This window comes from Lepisosteus platostomus, chromosome 11, assembly GCF_059453375.1.
Source record: "Lepisosteus platostomus isolate fLepPlt1 chromosome 11, fLepPlt1.hap1, whole genome shotgun sequence".
NCBI classification, from domain to species: Eukaryota; Metazoa; Chordata; class Actinopteri; order Semionotiformes; family Lepisosteidae; genus Lepisosteus; species Lepisosteus platostomus.
Window position 1 is genome coordinate 15,449,968 of NC_142621.1, and position 18,067 is coordinate 15,468,034.

At 41.1% G+C, this 18,067-nt stretch overlaps 1 protein-coding gene across 12 annotated transcripts in view; it reads left to right on the forward strand.

Annotated features, from left to right (window-relative positions):
* mast2 (microtubule associated serine/threonine kinase 2) overlaps nucleotides 1-18,067 on the forward strand; it is a 176,241-nt gene that overhangs the window by 52,147 nt on the left and 106,027 nt on the right. For 8 of the 12 annotated variants that reach the window (XM_088598688.1, XM_088598689.1, XM_088598690.1 and 5 more), the window contains exon 4: nucleotides 16,503-16,571. The exons of 3 other annotated variants lie outside the window; for them this stretch is intronic. In XM_088598688.1, the coding sequence (XP_088454814.1) occupies nucleotides 16,503-16,571 (69 nt within the window). Of the gene's footprint in view, nucleotides 1-14,357; nucleotides 14,399-15,080; nucleotides 16,572-18,067 lie in introns of those variants that run through there. One more of the 12 variants, XM_088598702.1, reaches the window with a different exon arrangement.

The window sequence follows — 18,067 nt, forward strand, 5'->3', positions numbered from 1 at the left end:
GACAACCGACTCCCCCTGTTTTGCAGTTACCACCCCATTTGGAAACCGCACTTGTTAAAGCGTGCCTTGAAAAATTGCCCTTTTGCGTTCTGTCTAACGAGTATGCAGGCGGTAGCAACTTACTGGGAAGACCGAACATGGATTCCTCTCTAATTGGAGGTGAACAGCTCAGGAATATGGTATATCGGATCTCATTTTCAACACATAAGATAAGGACCAGAGAGACTTACTGTATGGTTTCCTTGGCAACAATCAGGAAAATGATTACAGTGTTTTCTTTTTTATTGAAGCTATCTGCTCAAAACTTGATTGGTACTGCTTTTGTCCATATTCAGAAAGGCTTTTTTGGGAATGAAGGTGGAATGTTAGCTTGGCTAATTACAAAGGCGGATTTAATTTTTTTAATGATTTTTCATAATGCCATAATGTGGATGACCAAAAGACTGAAGGCCCAACCTTGTTTATTTTATTTGTTATTATTAGGGTTGATCCAATCCTCCAGGACAAAAAATAAAAAAGAAAAACCCATTGTGGTTTATTCTTTTGACATTTCAAGATGATTTGTGCCATGAAAGCTGACATTAGTCAGTTTTTTAATTTTTGTTTTGTTTATAACTTTTGAAGCCCAGTATATTCATTTTGCAAACATTTGGAATAGTAGAAAAGTTTAATATGAGAAAAAAGCAAAGGGAAGAAAGTTCCTTTCCTTATAAATAATTAGAACAGAAGCCCTTTGTTCCTGTGAAGGCTGAGCTCTAGGCAGTGGTGCTGAAGTTTAATCTTGGACAAAGGAATGGAGTAAACAACAGCAATTTCCTTTTTGCTTTACTGCTCATTACAGTTTACATGTAATATTTTTCAAATTTTTGTTATGAAAAGAAAACCGTATAGTTCAAATGCTGAGCAATCTGGGAGGAAATTAATTCTGGTTATGGCTGACTTCCTTCAATGCTTTTCTTCAATATCGCTAGCAATATATTACATTTCAGGAGTGCAGGCTTTATCTGCATTCTCCTGAGAGAGAGGACAGCACCTGACAGAAAAACATGTTCTTGTCTACATTTGCTCCATTCAGTATAATTGCACAGGATATATAGGCTAAGCTGTGCAGTACATAGTCAGGTAGACTGGAACAGAACATCTGCTAACGCCTCTGTCATTGTAGACACAGTTTTTAATGCTGAAATGACAGACACAGGCTGTGTAGTGTAATAGTTTTGCCTTGGAAAAGTTTGGGATTGGAATTCCCTCTTGGGAGCTGTTTAGTATCTGTTGACAGTACCACAACAGCACATTTACAGTATCAGTTCTTGCCAAAGCTTGGCTGTTGTCCCGAATGAGAAAAAAAACCCTGAAAAGTTTACTTGATCTTGTACAGTCGGTAGTTTGACAACTGCAGTTAGTAGCTGTTCCCCTTTTGCAACATTGTAACCTTTCCTCAGAATGTCCTCTGCTTCCAGCCCTTCGATTACAGATTCTCAGAGGCATTGATTATCCACAATCCTGTCAGCCGTAGATTGATTCCTTTATTTCACTAGGAGAACAATGTGAAATGATGGATTAGTGTGCAGAATGACCTGTACCCAGGCAGTCATGAATTGTTTAAAATCTATTTTCCAGTCCTTAATTAGGTTTGGCACCCTTTATACTCTCACACTCTGTTATTGATCATTTCTGTCTTCTGTCTTTTTGCACTTTAACCACAGCTCTGAAACTTTGGTACAGTGTGGTGGCTCTAAGGTATTGAAGTGACCCCTTGATGCATGTTAGGATTGAATCCCAGGTAGCTGTCACTGCACCAGGCTACCAGGAAGGCTTTCCAGTGAGCTGAGCTGGGCGCCCAGGAGCTCTCACTGGAAACAGGCTGCCCAGCTGACAGGGATCTTGGCTATTAATGTGCTTCTATAGTCATGGTGAGAATAAAAAATCAAACTGTTAACATTAACTGCAAGTTGTTATGACATTAGTTTGAACTGACAGAGGTTTTTAATTAGCACATTGAGAAAATGTGACATCCTTTCCCCATTTCAGTCTGGCTGCCTCTGCTTGTGTGTGATGTTTCCTTTTGTCATGGCACTGTATGCCTCTGCCCTTTGTGAATTCTTTTATTAGAAGCTTACGATTTCATATGTTTCTCAAAGTTTGGAATCCAAGCTAATTGGTATGCATACACAGCACCAGTAACTGGTTTTTGCTGTGAAATTATTTTAATATATATTTGTTCTAGCCTTCAGTGAAGACTGACATATCTTTGAAGAAACTGAACAATTGTCGAAGAATGTATTGTATAATGACTATCAGCCTACAGCTTTTGCTATACTCAAATAAAACATTTCTTGAAGCAGTGAAACAATTTCTTGACACTATATGTGCAGTGCTTTATGTAATACACCATAATAGTGCTCTGACAAAGACAGGCTTGTATTTTGAATGGCTAGGCAGCTCTCTGCTTTAAAGTATTTCATTAATATTAGGACTAACTAGAACCTGCTTATGATTCTATACCTGTTAACGCACCTACTTTAAAAAAACATACTTTTCTTAATAATAACACCAGTGGCAATCGTATTCCATGTTTTAATTACAGTATATTAGCAGTGGTTTTATTATCTTTTTTAAATAAAAATGAAACAAAAAGCCAGTTCTTTGTCCAGAAACATTCATAAGTAAAATCCTAGAGTAAGCTGGCAGGATGAAAGACATTTTCTGTGGTCTCTCACTACATTTTATATACTGTATTTTATAATAATGGACGAGCCTCAGCTAAGCATGGATAAACACTGATTAATGTGATCAAAGGCTTTTTGTATTTAAAAGAAATGGACTTTAATTAAGAGAGAGCCTTGCTTTCCAATTCCTAATGGAATGACGGCATTCTGGTTGTGATTTATTCATTTATTGGCAGAGATAGCAGTTTTGTCGAAGTAGTGTCCACTATCCATCCTCCTTGCCAAAAGGATGATGTCATTTAATAGCTCCATGCTTTGCTCCCAAAGACCCAAAGGTCTCAGTTTTAGTCACTTCTAATCTCCGGTGAAGGCATCCCTTGCCCTTCACTGCCTTTAGAGATCCTGCTGTGGACAGATGGAAGAATTTGAGTTTTGTGGGATTTGTGACCCTTTTTTGGGATCATTACATGGATTTATGGGTCATATTGAGGTTATTCATCTTAAAATTTGTTTGCAACCTACAGTAAATGGGGGAAAAAATATACCATCATCGCTTTCATTTAGAAATCCATTGAGTTCATATGGAGATGAGAGTGGATTTGTATGATGAAGAGGCTTGTTAGACTACCCTTTTAACAGCTTATTGTGATACATTTACCATAGGACATTCTTAGGTTGTACTGTGGCTTCACCTAAAGGCTTTCACTCAATTCATCATCTTTTTCTGTGATTACTTTGTGTCTGAGTATGTTGATTGATTGGTCTGTGGAAACGTTTCCAGATACTGTATGTGCCAGAACACTAACGAATATTGGTATTATCATTACTTTTTATTGAGCTTGCTTTATTCTGATACTCCAATAAAAGGATTTCCTGCAGTGGTGTTATTGCAAGTGTTCAATGATGATTTTTGACTCTTCAATCTCCTCATGTTCTTCATTACCACAGGACCAGGCTCACATACCAAGATTAAATCCTATTTATGTAGACTGTGACGATGGGAAATATTGACACAAGAGAAGCAAGGCTTAATCTGTTTATTGTAACAGAGTATTGTATCTTTTGTTATTACTGTTATAAACATCAGTGACCTTCTTCTTCAAACTTCATCCTAGTCTTTAAGATCAGGTCAATTTAATCTACATCAGGTCCCCAGAACCGAACTACGTAATATGGGTGACTGTCTGTCTGTGTTCCACGCTTGTGGAATAATCTCCTCAATCATCTCAGACAAGCCGTTTCAACTGAGACCTATAAAAGAGATCTTCTCTTCTCTTACACGCTTATAAACTTCCAGTACTATAAACTAATTTGGTATATTTTTCCTTCTTAGTTATTAAGTCCTGTAACTTCTCTTTTTTTATGTGAAGCACATTAAGATTCGTAATGAAATGTGCGATGTAAAGCAAATGTATTACTATTAAAAATACTGTATATTTCATAATTGTAATGATTGTGCAGTGATATCAGCTCTCTGTAAGAACAGCAGCAGCAGGTGTGCTGGTGCCCAGAAACACTTGGTCTCCGCTTGTGTGCTGGTGTCCTTCACTGTAGCTGAGATATGAATTTGGTTGTCCTTCCCCTCAGCGTGTTTCCTGCCTCATTGTTTGAGTAATCAGGCAATTAGGAATATTGTGGCATTAATCTTCAGTGTCTGTCTTTGAGCTTGCCTGGCGACACGGCACAGTAGATTAGGGCATAATGGGTGTGTGAATGCATGCGTGTCATATGCTTCTGGATGTATCCGTGTCCGTTTGGCTTGTACAATAGTAATATTGTATTATACTCTTTCGCCTGAATTGCAAATTAAATCCTAGCAGAAAATTGTGCTGTATCATTTATTTTCCTATAATGTCTTACTCTTTACTGTGTGAACCTATTAACACACTGATGATTTGTGACGTCTGGTATGTGTCGTGCTGCAGAGGAAGGAGAAGCGATGAAGGCATGAGGGGGAACGCAAATGTCTGATGCTTTTCTGCTTAAATAGAAACAGCACTCCTCTTCTAGTTCAGAATCCAGGCTTAGCTGGGGAACAGCTACAATAAAATGGAATCTATCAACTACATTTTTCCTAATTTTATATATAGGTGGTAAATGGTAGACATTGGTAGAGAAACAAAGAATGCAAGCAAGAGAAACCTCTTTGTTTCTAACTACTTAATACTGACATCTGCAGCAATGTGTCCATCAGAGGGATGACCTTGAAGATATTGTCAATAGTGAGTCACTCAATACAAGGGATTGTGAAGGTTAAAGGGCAATGACCACCTCTTAGTAACAAAATCCCACTGATCTGTGCTTAAAAGCTGTCGAGTTGGATAGTTAATACATTGAACATAACATATCAGATTTTCTTGCCATATTTCCAGTCCCAATGCACTTTATCACTTGTATTCTTTTGTCCGTTTCTCAGCAGCCATTTAGCATCTGAATCTTGCATGATGTTCATCTGAAATTAACTACAAGGTTGCCAGAAAACGACAAAACAAATTGGCTCAGTGCAGCTACTTAACATTGTTCCCAACAATAAAGAAGCAAACTGCACCTGCCAATTTAGATGAAAAAAAGCTTCTATAAGACCACTTGAATGTTTTATTTGTACCCCTTAAAGAAGAAACCCAAATTATGCTTCATTGAATTAGATTAAATGAGACTCATTCAAGACTGAATATATAAATGTACTGTTTTCTTTCTCATAACATTTTTTTAACTCAAAGTGCTGGCAGCAATGAAGGCACACTTAATTGAGCAGAGAACAGGACTGACTGACAGCGGGCATAGGAGAAAAATGGCCTGGATGCATGAGAGGGGTAGAGGTCATGCTGTTTGCAGTGTGGGCCTCTGGCTGTCAGTTTCAAATGATTTGCAGGAGAGCAGTCTGTAGGATTAAGGGGCAGTGCACTCACTTGCTGAAGCCAGTGTTGCCCCAACAGTAAGTGTGAGGTAATCTGATTAGGCCTCACCTGAAAACCCACTGTAATTAAAAAGAAAAAAATGAATTGACTTCTCTTTTATCCTTCAGTCCTCTGTGCTTATTGATGGTATAGAGCAAGATTACTATATCCCTAATAGTATACATTGTTGCTAAACAGTACCGAAAGACTGTGATTGATTAAATGTAGATATTAATCTATTTAACCTGTGTTTTTATGTTGATGCCAGTGAAAACCATTTATTCTCTCACAGTATTCCCACAGATTCCCTGAATCCAGACCATAGTATATTACCCTGGCACTGACTTTATTTCCAGGGATCCAATTTACTGGACCAGGATTTGGTCTGCGTCCAAACTTAAGATCGGAACAGATGTGCAAACATAGAGAGCCGACAGCCTTTACAGTGCAGAGTGTGAGGTCAGCATACAAGTTATTTTGGGCTGTTAAGAGTAATGGCAATTATAACCAAGGGCTGCTCATGTATCAGTGGAGATGCAGTTGATTTGTGTCAGTTAGTTCTAATTACCTTGAAGAGCTTGGGTAAAGCACAAAGCCTTTTAAACATTTTGCACTTGAACTACAATTAATGTCCCTTGCATATCTTTCCAGTAAAAACCTTTAATAGACCCATTAGAGGTTTTTACAGGCATAGGAGGCCCCACATCTGATGAACAGTATAAGAAGCTGACTGTCATTGAAAACCTAATGTGATTATCATGCAGACTTTCGACAACCACGTGTTTTTTTCCTCTGAAAAATACTTTAATGGAGAGTCAATTAAAGGGCCTCAGTGTGACTCTCTGGGACCACAGCTGGCTGCCTTGGGTTCACCTCATCTGCTCAATTGTTTGCACTGGAGGTTTGGGAGGAGTAACTCAAGTTTATTGTCCCGGGGCAACAATAAACACTTTTTACTCAATCCTCTTATAATATGAGGCATAAAATTACATATATCAGTATCTCTAAGCCCCTTCACTTACTAATAAAAAGCGTACTCTTCTCCTGTGCCTGCTGGACTTGTGACCCACATGATAATTGAATCTCAGCAAGGGGCAATTATTGCATTTTGGCAGGCCCAACTAAATTTCTGTGCTGTTTAGAGGGACTGGTTCTGTGTAATTATGAGTTCAGGGAGTCTGACTCATTCTGTGGCACAGTTTTGGAGCCTGACCTACTTACAGTATTGTGTGAAGTTGAATTGATCATTCAGTTTTGGATGAAGAACAGGACTGTTATTGTATAGGAGTTATTGGGGTACTTGATATTCTTCTTCTTCGCATTTTCCCACTTATGTGGGGTCTGCTTGTTTGCACCGATTTTTCCACTTCATACGGTCTGCGGCGTCTTGGCAGGTGACTTTTGCGAGGCGCATGGCGTCTTTCAGCCGATCCAGCCAGCGCGTAAATAGTCGTCCACGGGGCCAGCGGCCTTCCACATTCAATTCGAGGTTACTTGATATTGTAACTTCTATATAATTCCTATATTTTTTGTCCACCTTTTTTCAGAGGTGCTTCTATGCTTAATTTTAGATTATGGCTTTTAAAAGAAAGAAGTAGTGCTTTGTATTGTTGTAGTCATTCTACAAATATCATATACAAACACTTAAATGTTAAAATTCAAGTTGGAGTTGGTGTTTATCCTTTCTGAGTGGAAGTCCAAATGTATTCAGTCAGAAATCTTTCAAACAGTTTTGTAACATTAAGGATGTAATAGGAGAGAATTAGAAAATCAATTACTAAACATGCTGGGTGTTTTGTTCTTTTTTTATGTTTTCTCTGTGTGCCCAGATAACTGCAGTAGGAGTTGCTTGGGTGTTTTCTGCAAAATGCTGAATTGTAAAACAGTGGAACCTGAATCATTTTTAAGCCGACTCCTGAGGCGGGTCCTTGGCTGGTTGACCTCTGCAGTGTGTTTGACTGTTTTTTGTAGTATTGGTAACACCCAATATCGGTCCTGTGTTTACTCTGCCTTGTGTTCTCACCACAGCTGACTTCAAGCAGGTTTTCACTTACAGCCTTGACTCAAACGATCTCTAAGCAAAAAAGGACAAAATACATCTTCACTTGATGTAACAGCGCAGGATGGACTCCTGGAAAAGGGAGCTGTAGGGCAGGGCAGGTGCAGCACACAGAAGCCTGCAGGACAGGTAGCTGCTGAAACACTCCTCTGCCCTGCCTGCCCACATATCCCCTGTCCTCCAGTCCTTTCAGGAGAAGGGGCTGCAGTTTCTGTACAAGCGAAACGGCGAAGATGTGCAGCTGGGGCAGATTACCTGGAGGATTCTTGATGTTGTCTGTATGCGACAACTGGGACCTGCCTGCAAACACACCTCTAGTTCCTCTTCCTTCCAGACACCGTGAAGGCGGCTGTGAAGTTACGTTATCTGGTGTATGTTCACAGCTTCTGTATAAAAAGGGGTGTACTGTGGCAGTCTGCAAAAATAATTTATCCTTCTCTTGCTCCCACCCATTTGCCTGTCTGCACATACAGTAATGCCCTGTAATGGGATTCTTTGAATCTGTGCTGTGCGGTGATTACAGAACATCTGCTTTGAGGGACGGTTTTATTAAAAATCGATTCTAATTCATTCCGTTTGGTTACACTCTGGTTCAATTACAGCCCATGGCAGACTGTATGCTTAGGTTTAAGGCATAGATTAGATACTATACCTTAGAGGCAGAGTGCAGCACACTTAATGCTTTCCGTAATACACAGTAATTGGGAATGGGGCATGGTGAGGTTTTCTTCTTTTGTTACAATGGTGCGAAGCTCGTGCTCAGCGCTTCTTTATCAGTGTGTGTGTTACTTCTCAGAATACCCAGACAAGAGCGTCAGTTAATAGCCCATCTGCTTTCTCACCCTGGCAGAGTTTCATCACCAAAATCCCAGAGTGTTCAGTCTCTGATAGCTTCGCTGGGAGAAATCACCTTCTTCGCTTGAGCAAAAGATAACACTATTTACTTTCTAGTCAGAAAATGTTTTGTTTGATTTGGAGTCTCTTTGAGCCTCTGTAAGGCAATAGTCACAGAAGCTGGGCCTCTGCTTTACAGTAAAACGGGTACTGTCGTTCTGTGTCCTGAAGACTGTGTGACAGTTTCAATGCTGATTTGTACTATGGGTCTCAATCCTTATTTTACCCGACCCCTATACAGTGCCTGTCTTAGTTTTACATTGTACTGCACAATGCAGGGCTTAGGTAGGTCTCAGCATTGTCTTGTACTGTACAGCAGATGAAATTGACTTCAGTCTTTGCTGATGGGTTGGTGCTAATGTGGAGCAACTGTTCAGTGCTGGCCTTTATTGAGGTTAATGATGCTCACTTGGTCTTGCGGCAGTCTTTGGTTACAACTGTGACCTGATTGCAAGGACTACTTGGTTGCCAGCTTTGCGTGATGTGAAAATGTCATACAGTATCACTGTTTCGCTCTATTTCGTCATCTCTTACATTTTTCTACTCCCTTTCTTTCCCCTAATCTTTCTGATGGATGTCAGCTTTTTTCTCAGTTGAGTATTGTGTATTTGTTCACGAAGGACTTCCACTGCGCCTGTTAACTAGATATTTACGTTGTGCATTTTCAGAAGAGAGCCTAGGACTAGGGTAGGATAAAAAAGGCATTTTTTTCCATAATCTGGATGTGCCATGGAAAACTCCCTTTACTGTTTGTTTTACCAGTCTTTCCATGTTTCATTGTAAAGATTATGAAAAGTGTAATGATGTTTAGTCCCTAGATTTTTTTTCTCTTCAGTCTCAAACAATTAATATACAGTCTCACATATATTCTCTGTTCTGTTTTAAAGAACATCCTCCATGTGTCCTAAGTGAGCTGGGAAAATGTACTCATACAGACTCTATTGATCCATGATGGAAAGCTCAGAACCACCTTGTTCCTTTAATGTGACCTTAACTGCCATGCCACTGCACAATGAGTCTCATTTGTTTATCAAAACGACAACCTTATCTCCTTTTTGTAACGTGAAGGCCAAACCAAAAGATTTGCAGTTATATCTCTTCCAAGATCTGTGGAAGGTAACTCAGCCTTCCAGACCACTTCGTTGATTCCATCAGTGTCTTTGATAACCATTAAGCAATATCACTTTCACAAAACAATTACAGTGGGGGGAAAACAGGCCTTGTTTTTAAAAGGGGCCACTGCTGAGTTACTTTTTACCCCTCCTCCTGTTGTTGGAGTCTGCAATGACAAATTGCACTGCAGATGAGTTGAAAACTATTGCCAACTGCTGTGAATATTAGATACCAGGGCACATTTTACAGCATGTCTAGGAATATGTCTGTGTTTGTGTGTCTGCAGTCTGCAGAAATATTTATATTGCGAATTATGGAGCTGTGAATGTTGAAAGAGAATACCCAGTTCGAAGTTCAAGGTGTCAGGACAAGTACGTTAAACATTGTGAATATTTCCTCTGAGGAGGCAGTTAAGTTTAAGTGCCTGCCGGCTGTGGCTCATTACTTGTTACTGTGCTTGTTTTACTGGAATAATGTAATGTTGCCTTTGGCTGGGCACAGGGTGTCTAAAGGGAGAAGGAACATACATGTGAGCTGTTGATACTGTACATAAATCTTGCTGTCCAACTCTTTTCTTCCCCCATTCATTTTAATCATACTTCTGGGAGACTTATCACTGAACACCACCAGTAAATTTAAGGTGTTCGCTGTACATGCAGCCTGGTTCAGTAATACGGATAAACTAGTTTATCTCGCCATCGTAAAAATCAACCACAAATTGTAGTTTTACAAACCTGCATGGCCTGTTATTTCATTAGCGTCTCATCCGTGTTCCCAGTCTTGCAGGGCTGTATGTACTGTGGCTGGGGCAGGCAGTAAATCTAGTGCTCTAGTTAAGTGCTCTGGCTAAGCAGTGTCATAAAATGTTTACTGCTCTAGTATTCCAGAATGAATAATGTTAGCAAAGTAGTAGTCCTCTATATTTAGGAGACTCTAATATAAATTATGCACTAAGCCCAGACAGTTATTCTACAAAATGAAAGCTTTTTTTTTTGCAAAGTGCCTTGAAATGTGTTTGTTCCTATCTGTCCATGTGCAAGAGGCTATTTTGTCCTTCCTAACCTTACTGTGTGTCTGCATGTGTCCGTTTTCAGGCTTTTTTAAGGTCGAATATTTATATTATTTCAGATATGCATGCTTATGTAGTGCTCTGTAGCTGTGTAGCAATGCATAAAGTTGGGATAACTTAGCATTTATCTGAGAACACAAAGTTTTGTTGAACTCTTAAATCTTTTATAAAAAAAGTAAGCTCCTTTAGGATTAATGTCCTCTGTTAAAAATGCTTTAACACATTGAACTACAGTACTGTATATATTAACATTGCCTGTATGAGCCAGTATGACAGTCTGTTTGATAGGCTGGTTGTTGTTGATCTCATTGACCATAGTTTCTCTAACTGAATGACATTTAAAAAAGAGTTCCACACAAAGAGACCCTTTCAGAGCAGCGTGCAAACTTCTTAAAATTTGTGTTTAGCAAATGCAGACATTATAGAATTGATCTTAGGCCTAACATCTATGTTTTTACTAGCCTAAGTGGTGATATACTGTAATTCTGCTCCAGTGCTCCAAGTTACATGATTTCATATTTTCACATTTGCATGTAATTTTTTAATAAACCATGTGGATTTAGAATCATTGTTGGAGAAGCAGGGTGCACACACACCTGTCTGTAAATTGGAAGCTATATTTTTTCTGTTATGTTCAGGATACTTAAGTTTATCAACTTATTCACATTGTGTTCAAGTAGATAATAAACTGTTATCAACATGCAGTTACAGTATATGGACTGTTGTGCAAGTTCAAGTTGTTTACCATTGGATGATAAAGCTTGGTCAATGAATCAGCAGGCTTGTACTGTAGGACTAGACTGAATTAGTTTGCTAGTGAGTCCCAATTGCCAGACAGGCAAGTTCGAGACAGGTCCCAGGTGTCCTTAAAATGAAACTCAATTGCAACAGGCTTCAGCTGGTGACGGATCAGGGACAAATCACACCAGCAAATTCTGTAAGCTAAAAATAAGAGCTAAAAGTACAAACCCAAATTGAAATAAATATACTCATTACAGCTAGGTTTTTCATGTCTTTCAATAAAACAATGAATTTAAAGACTTAATATTTAAAGACTTTAGCAGAGACTTTACATTTATAAATATGGTATTCAGTATAATCCCATAAAGCCTCAATCGCAGCTTTATCTTTAATCTATGCTGGTCCTGGAGGGCCTGTGTGTCTGTGGGTTTTTTAACACCATCACCTAAACTTTTAAGAGAACCCGTTAAAACCATAACGAGCTGATTCAGGTCTTTATGAGCCCAGCTAGACTAAGATACCTGTAGAGAGACTTAACACGTCTACAAATGTAACCCATTATTCAATGTAAATGAGACCTTGGTACTCCTTCCAGACAAAAACTGTCAGTCGGTATATGGTTTGCCATTACTGTGCATTGTGACCTTTAGCCACAGGTCCTGTTTATTTCCATCAGAAATTCTTGTATGATTGTTGTTGTGCTTCCTAAAGCACGTTTGACCTCCAGCCCTTGCCTCTGAACAGATATATCCCTGCACCCTTGGCGATTTGTTCTGGGCCTGGGTCACTGGACTAGACTATTTTTCCCGTCGCACTCGGGCTTGTTGTGACCCGCGTGGCTACTGCAAGCCTGTCATGTCCAGATTGGATCCTTTCAGTCCACTGCAGGGCTCCTTGTAACTGTAAAGCCAGTTAATTAGTGCAATTAAAATTAGCTTGTAATAACATTCTGCCTTGAAATGACATGGAAAATCCTTGTTAATACGAACGACTGGTTTGGGGAAAAGGCTCTTGATAAACCTCTTTATCTTTTTTTTTGCTATGGTTGTTGGGTGGGGAATGTTAATGAATAAAATAATAAGCCAAACTTAGCTTTTTAATTAATATTTCTTTGGCTGGTAGCAGTGGAAAATGAGTGCCTGGGGTCTCCCTGGCAGTGTGTTGCAGTGTTTATATAGTGTATAATTTCATACTATGGATAATAATCTTTTGGTGTGTGTTTACAACAGGCCTCCAAAGACAGGCTTGTCTCACTAAAGCCACATTATTAAGCTTGTTTATTCTCAGAGGGACAGTGAACACAGACAGAAAAGTGCTCTTTTTCTTTGAAACCAATGCGTTCACTTTGTCATCTTGTTACCCATCCTTCTGCTGTTAATGTCTTTCATTGGATGATTTTTTTCTATTACCATATTTTTCCCAGCAATTCCTAACTAAATCATAAGACTACATTATTGGAATGCAGAAAATGAAATGAGCCTTACCATTCAACATAAACTTGAGTTATTATGATTGTAAGTGTAAGAAAACAAGGACTATAAAGCTGAGATCCAGGGCTGAGTAAGGTAACCAGCTGTCTTTGATCATGTGGTGACTTTAATTTCTGAGTTTTGTTTCATTTTGTTGTCACGTCATGATTAACTAGTTTCTCCACTTAAAATTCCATAAACAGGCACGTTGAAAGTCACCAATTGTGCCAGAAAGCGGAATGTGGAGTACTTAGAAATAGAGTGTGAAGCCCACAAACCCTGCTCATAAACAGAAAACCAGGAAGGGAGACAAAATAAAGCTAATTTATTTCAATACTGTTGGCTTTTGTTTTGCTCCTGCATTGTTGATCCAATGAGAAAATCTATAAGGAGGATTCGCTTCACTTGTTTGAACAGAAGGCCTATGAAAATTTGCTGGCAGGAGTGGGTCATTCTGCCATTTTTGCTCTTTTGGTAGCTAAGTGAACCTAAAATTTCCTTAAGATGGGGTGTGGTGACCAACATTGCACCCAATATTCTTCATGAGGGCTTAGGAGTGCATTTGAAACCTCCTTTGATTTGAATTCCACAATAACTGCTGAATATTGCCCAATTAAAGCTGATGCCCCTTAAGAAGGTATTTCCTGTTCATTAACGAATTTTCAATCTATGAGAATACATTAACTTGGAATCCTATATTTCTTAATTTGTGAATTGACCTTTTCTGAGTGACCTTATCAAAAGCTTTCTGGGTGTCTAACTTGTATATTTTGCCATATGCTTTAGTGTTAATTGTTACTGTTCCTGACAACAAACAAGCTTAATAATGTGGCTTACAGAGACAAGCCCGTCTGTTATAAAAAGACACCAAAAAATGATTATGGAGTGATAGTTCATAGAATACTCTCCACTTACTTAAAAAGACCTTGCTTTTCTTAATACATGTCCATCTCTTCAAGTGTCATAAATTCATCACAAAATCACATAATCTTTTAATTTGTATTTTTCTGCTTAAGCTCTCAATATGATTTCCATTATGTTACCATTGACGAAAGTAAGACCGATCAGTCTACAGTTGTCCTCGTTTTTATAATTGAACGTTTTAGGAAACCAGAGCTTTTGTATGAAAGGGAAATACAATACGCGAATCAATGGCATGGGGTTTTTAACTAAAACTGAAGCACTGCTATCTGCAGTTCTGCTGGCAACCGAAAGCGTGTTTCTGTAGCGTTGAGCGCAGGATTCTCGTAATGTAAAGTGAATGTACTGTACAAGGAGACCGGAGCGGCTCTAGGGAAAAGGGGTGGGGTGGGAGCTAAGCTGTCTCCTCCATTCATACTATGCAAATGCCCCGCCGCCTTCCCTGTGTGTGGTTGGCTGGCCGTGCGCCTGAGCTGCTGTTTCAGCTCCTGAAAAGCTGTGCTGACAGGAGAGGGTGAGAGCAGTGCCGTTTGTCGGAGTCAAGCAGAGGGGAGGAGGCGTGCAAGGTAAACTGAGAGACAGAAACGGAAAGAGAGGTGTGTGTGTGCACGTTTGGAAGGAGCTAGGGCGTGCTGCCTGGAAACGTGATGCACTCTGCCGTGTGAGAGGATATAGATTCGGTACCTGTTCTGCCCAGCAGATGTCAACCAAGGAAGCAAGGGAGTTAATGAGAGAGAGAGAGAGAAGAGCTTCCTTCTGTCTTTGTTTGTATGAGGGGGGCCGCACCTCTTTCGCTGCGACCACAATAACACACCGGCAGATGTGCTGCTCGTTAGCGAACATCACCTAAAACAAGGAAAGGTACTCCATCCGGAAAGCTGCTCCTTCTCCTCTCGCTCCCGGGAAACGCCGAGTACACACTGCTGCGCCCAAAGTTTAAATAGCCAGCAGAAGAGGGAGCAGCAGTAATATCGGCCGGAACAGAGGATTGTTTCTTTGCAACAGCTGCTACCCACGGCACCTGTCAGGAGGAGCGTGCTGCCTCGAGACGCTCGCTTTTCCGGAAGGAAATCATGACTTTTCATTCTCTCCCTGCTTCCTCGCGTTGCGCCAGTAGAACGGAATCCTGCTGCTCTAGTGGCGTGTTCTTGTTTAGGGTGTCTGCTGGCTTCCTGTGAGCTGCAGCTGTGACCATCTCATTAGACTGGGTAGGCATTGACTCCTTTTTCTCCCCCTTCTTTCTGACAGCTAACATGCTTTAAGAAAGCGCGCCAAAGCAGAAAAAAACAAACGGACAAACAAAACGGCAGCTGTTCCTTTTCTTCTGGACGTCTTGGCCCCTCTGTGCTGTGGGCTTTTGCTTCCTCTTAACAGTCCTGAATGCAGAATTCACTTCACCCGGAGTCTCAGCTTCTCCAGCCTGAGCATCTGTTGTGTTTTGACTTAAGAATATTGTGATGGTTCTTAGTTGTGCATGTAGAGTAACACTTGATTTTTCAACTGTAGTTTTTTTAGATTTTTTTGGGCTTCAACATCACTGTTAAAATACCAGTTCAACACTTACCATCCGGAAAGTACATTTTCCAAAAAGGTGCAATTCATAACAGTGCAAGTGTTTCTGAATTACGTAATGTGTGGACATAATATGAAAGGAAACTGAAGGGGGCACTAAATATTGATAAAGAAGCATCTACCGGCCCCTGCCATCTCCACAGATTGAAGCCCTGGAGCCCAGCCTGTCCAGAGAGAGTATGCCCCTGGCTCCAGGCCACTGAGGGGACGGCTGTGCTCCTGACATGCCTGCTACTGCAGCTCCACACAGCTCACCTGCAAGGGACAGCTGCTCAGCCAGGCCTGCTGTTGCCTTGTGTCAGCCAGCCGCGTGTTCCTGCACACGGGACAAGAAGACGCAGAGGGGGCAGGACTCGTGTCCCCGCGGCACTTCTAACACTGCTGACTGTAACCGCTCCTTCATTTCAAACTCGAATTCTTGTATATAGCTGCCATATACCACCAGCTCAGTGCACGCAACAAGCTGCTCTTCCATGTGACAGAGTTTGCGTTGGCATTTATACCTTCACCCATCGGGCGATGAAGGCAGAGATCTGCGAGAGAAACTATTTGAGACCACTCTGTGAAGTGAATGAAAATATTAGAGACCCCTCAGTGAAGACCTGGTGTGGAGAAATGATTGGAAGATGCTTATCTTAAGGAACTGCTTCACTTCAATAAAGACAGACCATCCCGAAACAAAAGAAGACTGAGGGATTCAATGAAAGTCTCCCCTCTATAGAGTATAATGCATTAAAGCAGATCTCAATTTTTTATGATAAAAATGAATACTAGGATGACAAAGAAGAGAAATATGCAGACAAGACCCGTGTGGAGTTGTTAAATAGTGTCTGTGCCCTGTCAGTATTATATTCAATTAGCATCACTGTTGTTGGCCCGAGTCTGGTGAGATCCACTTTCAGATTTACCGAACAGTCCTTTGTTTTGAGCCCCTTCCAGGGCTGAAGTATCTGCCTGCCCCTGGTGCAAGTGCACTTCTGCCCAGCTCATGGCTCAGCTTGCCCTTCACCCACCCATGCCTCTTAGCGCTCGGAGCTGACGGGTGCCCGCTGACCCCCCGGGGTGGAGATCGTGCCGGTGAAACTGATTCTTTTCCAGGCAGGAGCCGGCCGCCACGAGTCGGGCAGCATGGACGACTCCAGCATTCTGAGACGGAGGGGGCTGCAGGTGAGGGGCGAGAGGGCGTTGGGGAAAGCGCAGGAGGGGCTGGGGACGTCTGAGGGCCTGAGAAATGTCTCATTAGATAAGAGGCGTTCTCACATCCGTGTTCTCCTCGAGACGCTGGGTTAGTTCTTTCAGCAAACAGCCCAGGGGCCGAGGGTATGGTGGAGTTGACATCTTCAAAAGGACACATGATATTGAAATGTTTATTACCTCCTTTTATGGTCTTTGTTTTGTGATTTAAGGGTATATCCTAAAAAAAGTTGTGCTCAGCTGTGTCTGTCAGTGTGGGTGACCAGAAGGTGCTCTCATCCCAGAGTCTCCTTAGATTTGATATTGAAACTAATGTCACTGACCCTTTCTGCTTTATTTAATCTCTCTGCGTGTCATCTTTTAAAAAGATTATGAAATGAAATTTGTTGATTGGATTCATAGGTAGTTCCAAGCCGACAAAGATAGACGGGATGTTTTTTAGTGCATTATTTGTTTCCCTGTAAAAACTCACATGTTACTGCACGCAACCTCATTCCTGACCCCCAACTCTACAACACAGCTGATATTCAACACTGCCAGAGTCAGGGATTTTTATATCCTCATGAAGAATTTTGAAATGGATGGATCAGTGGCCTTGTTAATACTTCTGACTTCAGTGATGGGCAGCGTGAGGTTAGCTCTCACCAGCCCCCCTCCTTGTGTTGCTTATATAGCACTGACTTTCTCGAGGTCACAGCTTAGGACATCTTAGTAGTATCATCCCAGTCCATCACCCATCAAGTCCACTCAGCTGCATAAGACTGTTTAGTTTCTCTTGGAGTGCGGAGTCATGACTGAAGTACTTTTTTTAAGTAGACAACCCTACACGATGAAGTTCAAGGGAGGTGTGCTACATGGGTGTCCACTATTTTATAGAATTTCTACATCAAACTACCTTTGGGTATGTTTTTGTGGTGAATTCTGAATGTTTTGCCCATTTGTAGCTGACAATACACAGTTGGTTTTTTGGCCAGTTTACAAATGGGCTATCAAGAACTGTGAGAATGATTAGATGTCGGAGGATGTGTTCAGCAGTGCTGAAGAGTGCGGGTGTGTCTTTGGAGAAGTCGGCGCAGGGAGAGAGGGAGCAAGGGTCCTGGTCACAGAGAAGCAAGCACACAGGGAGAGTGTGAATGGTGTTGAGAGCAGCAGAGAGTATTGTGTGTGAGCAGTGAGCTGAGCCGGGTTTTTGTTTCTCTTAATCCTCTGGAGTGGCATGTTGCCTGAGGTGGTGTGCGCTGCTGGGCTGGGTACAGACTGGGTACAGACTGCACCGAGCGAGCTGTACAGTTTCCTGTCGCTTCCTCACTCCAGACACTGTCCATCTCGCTCCCTGTGTCTGCTGTCACGCAATTTGAAGTTGGCCACTTCCATTCACTGCTGATTATAGCCTCTGGCCAAAAGAGGCTCCAGGCTGACTTTAGTCACGGCCACAGGTACTGTGAGTGTCCAAAAGGTTCTGTAATTAA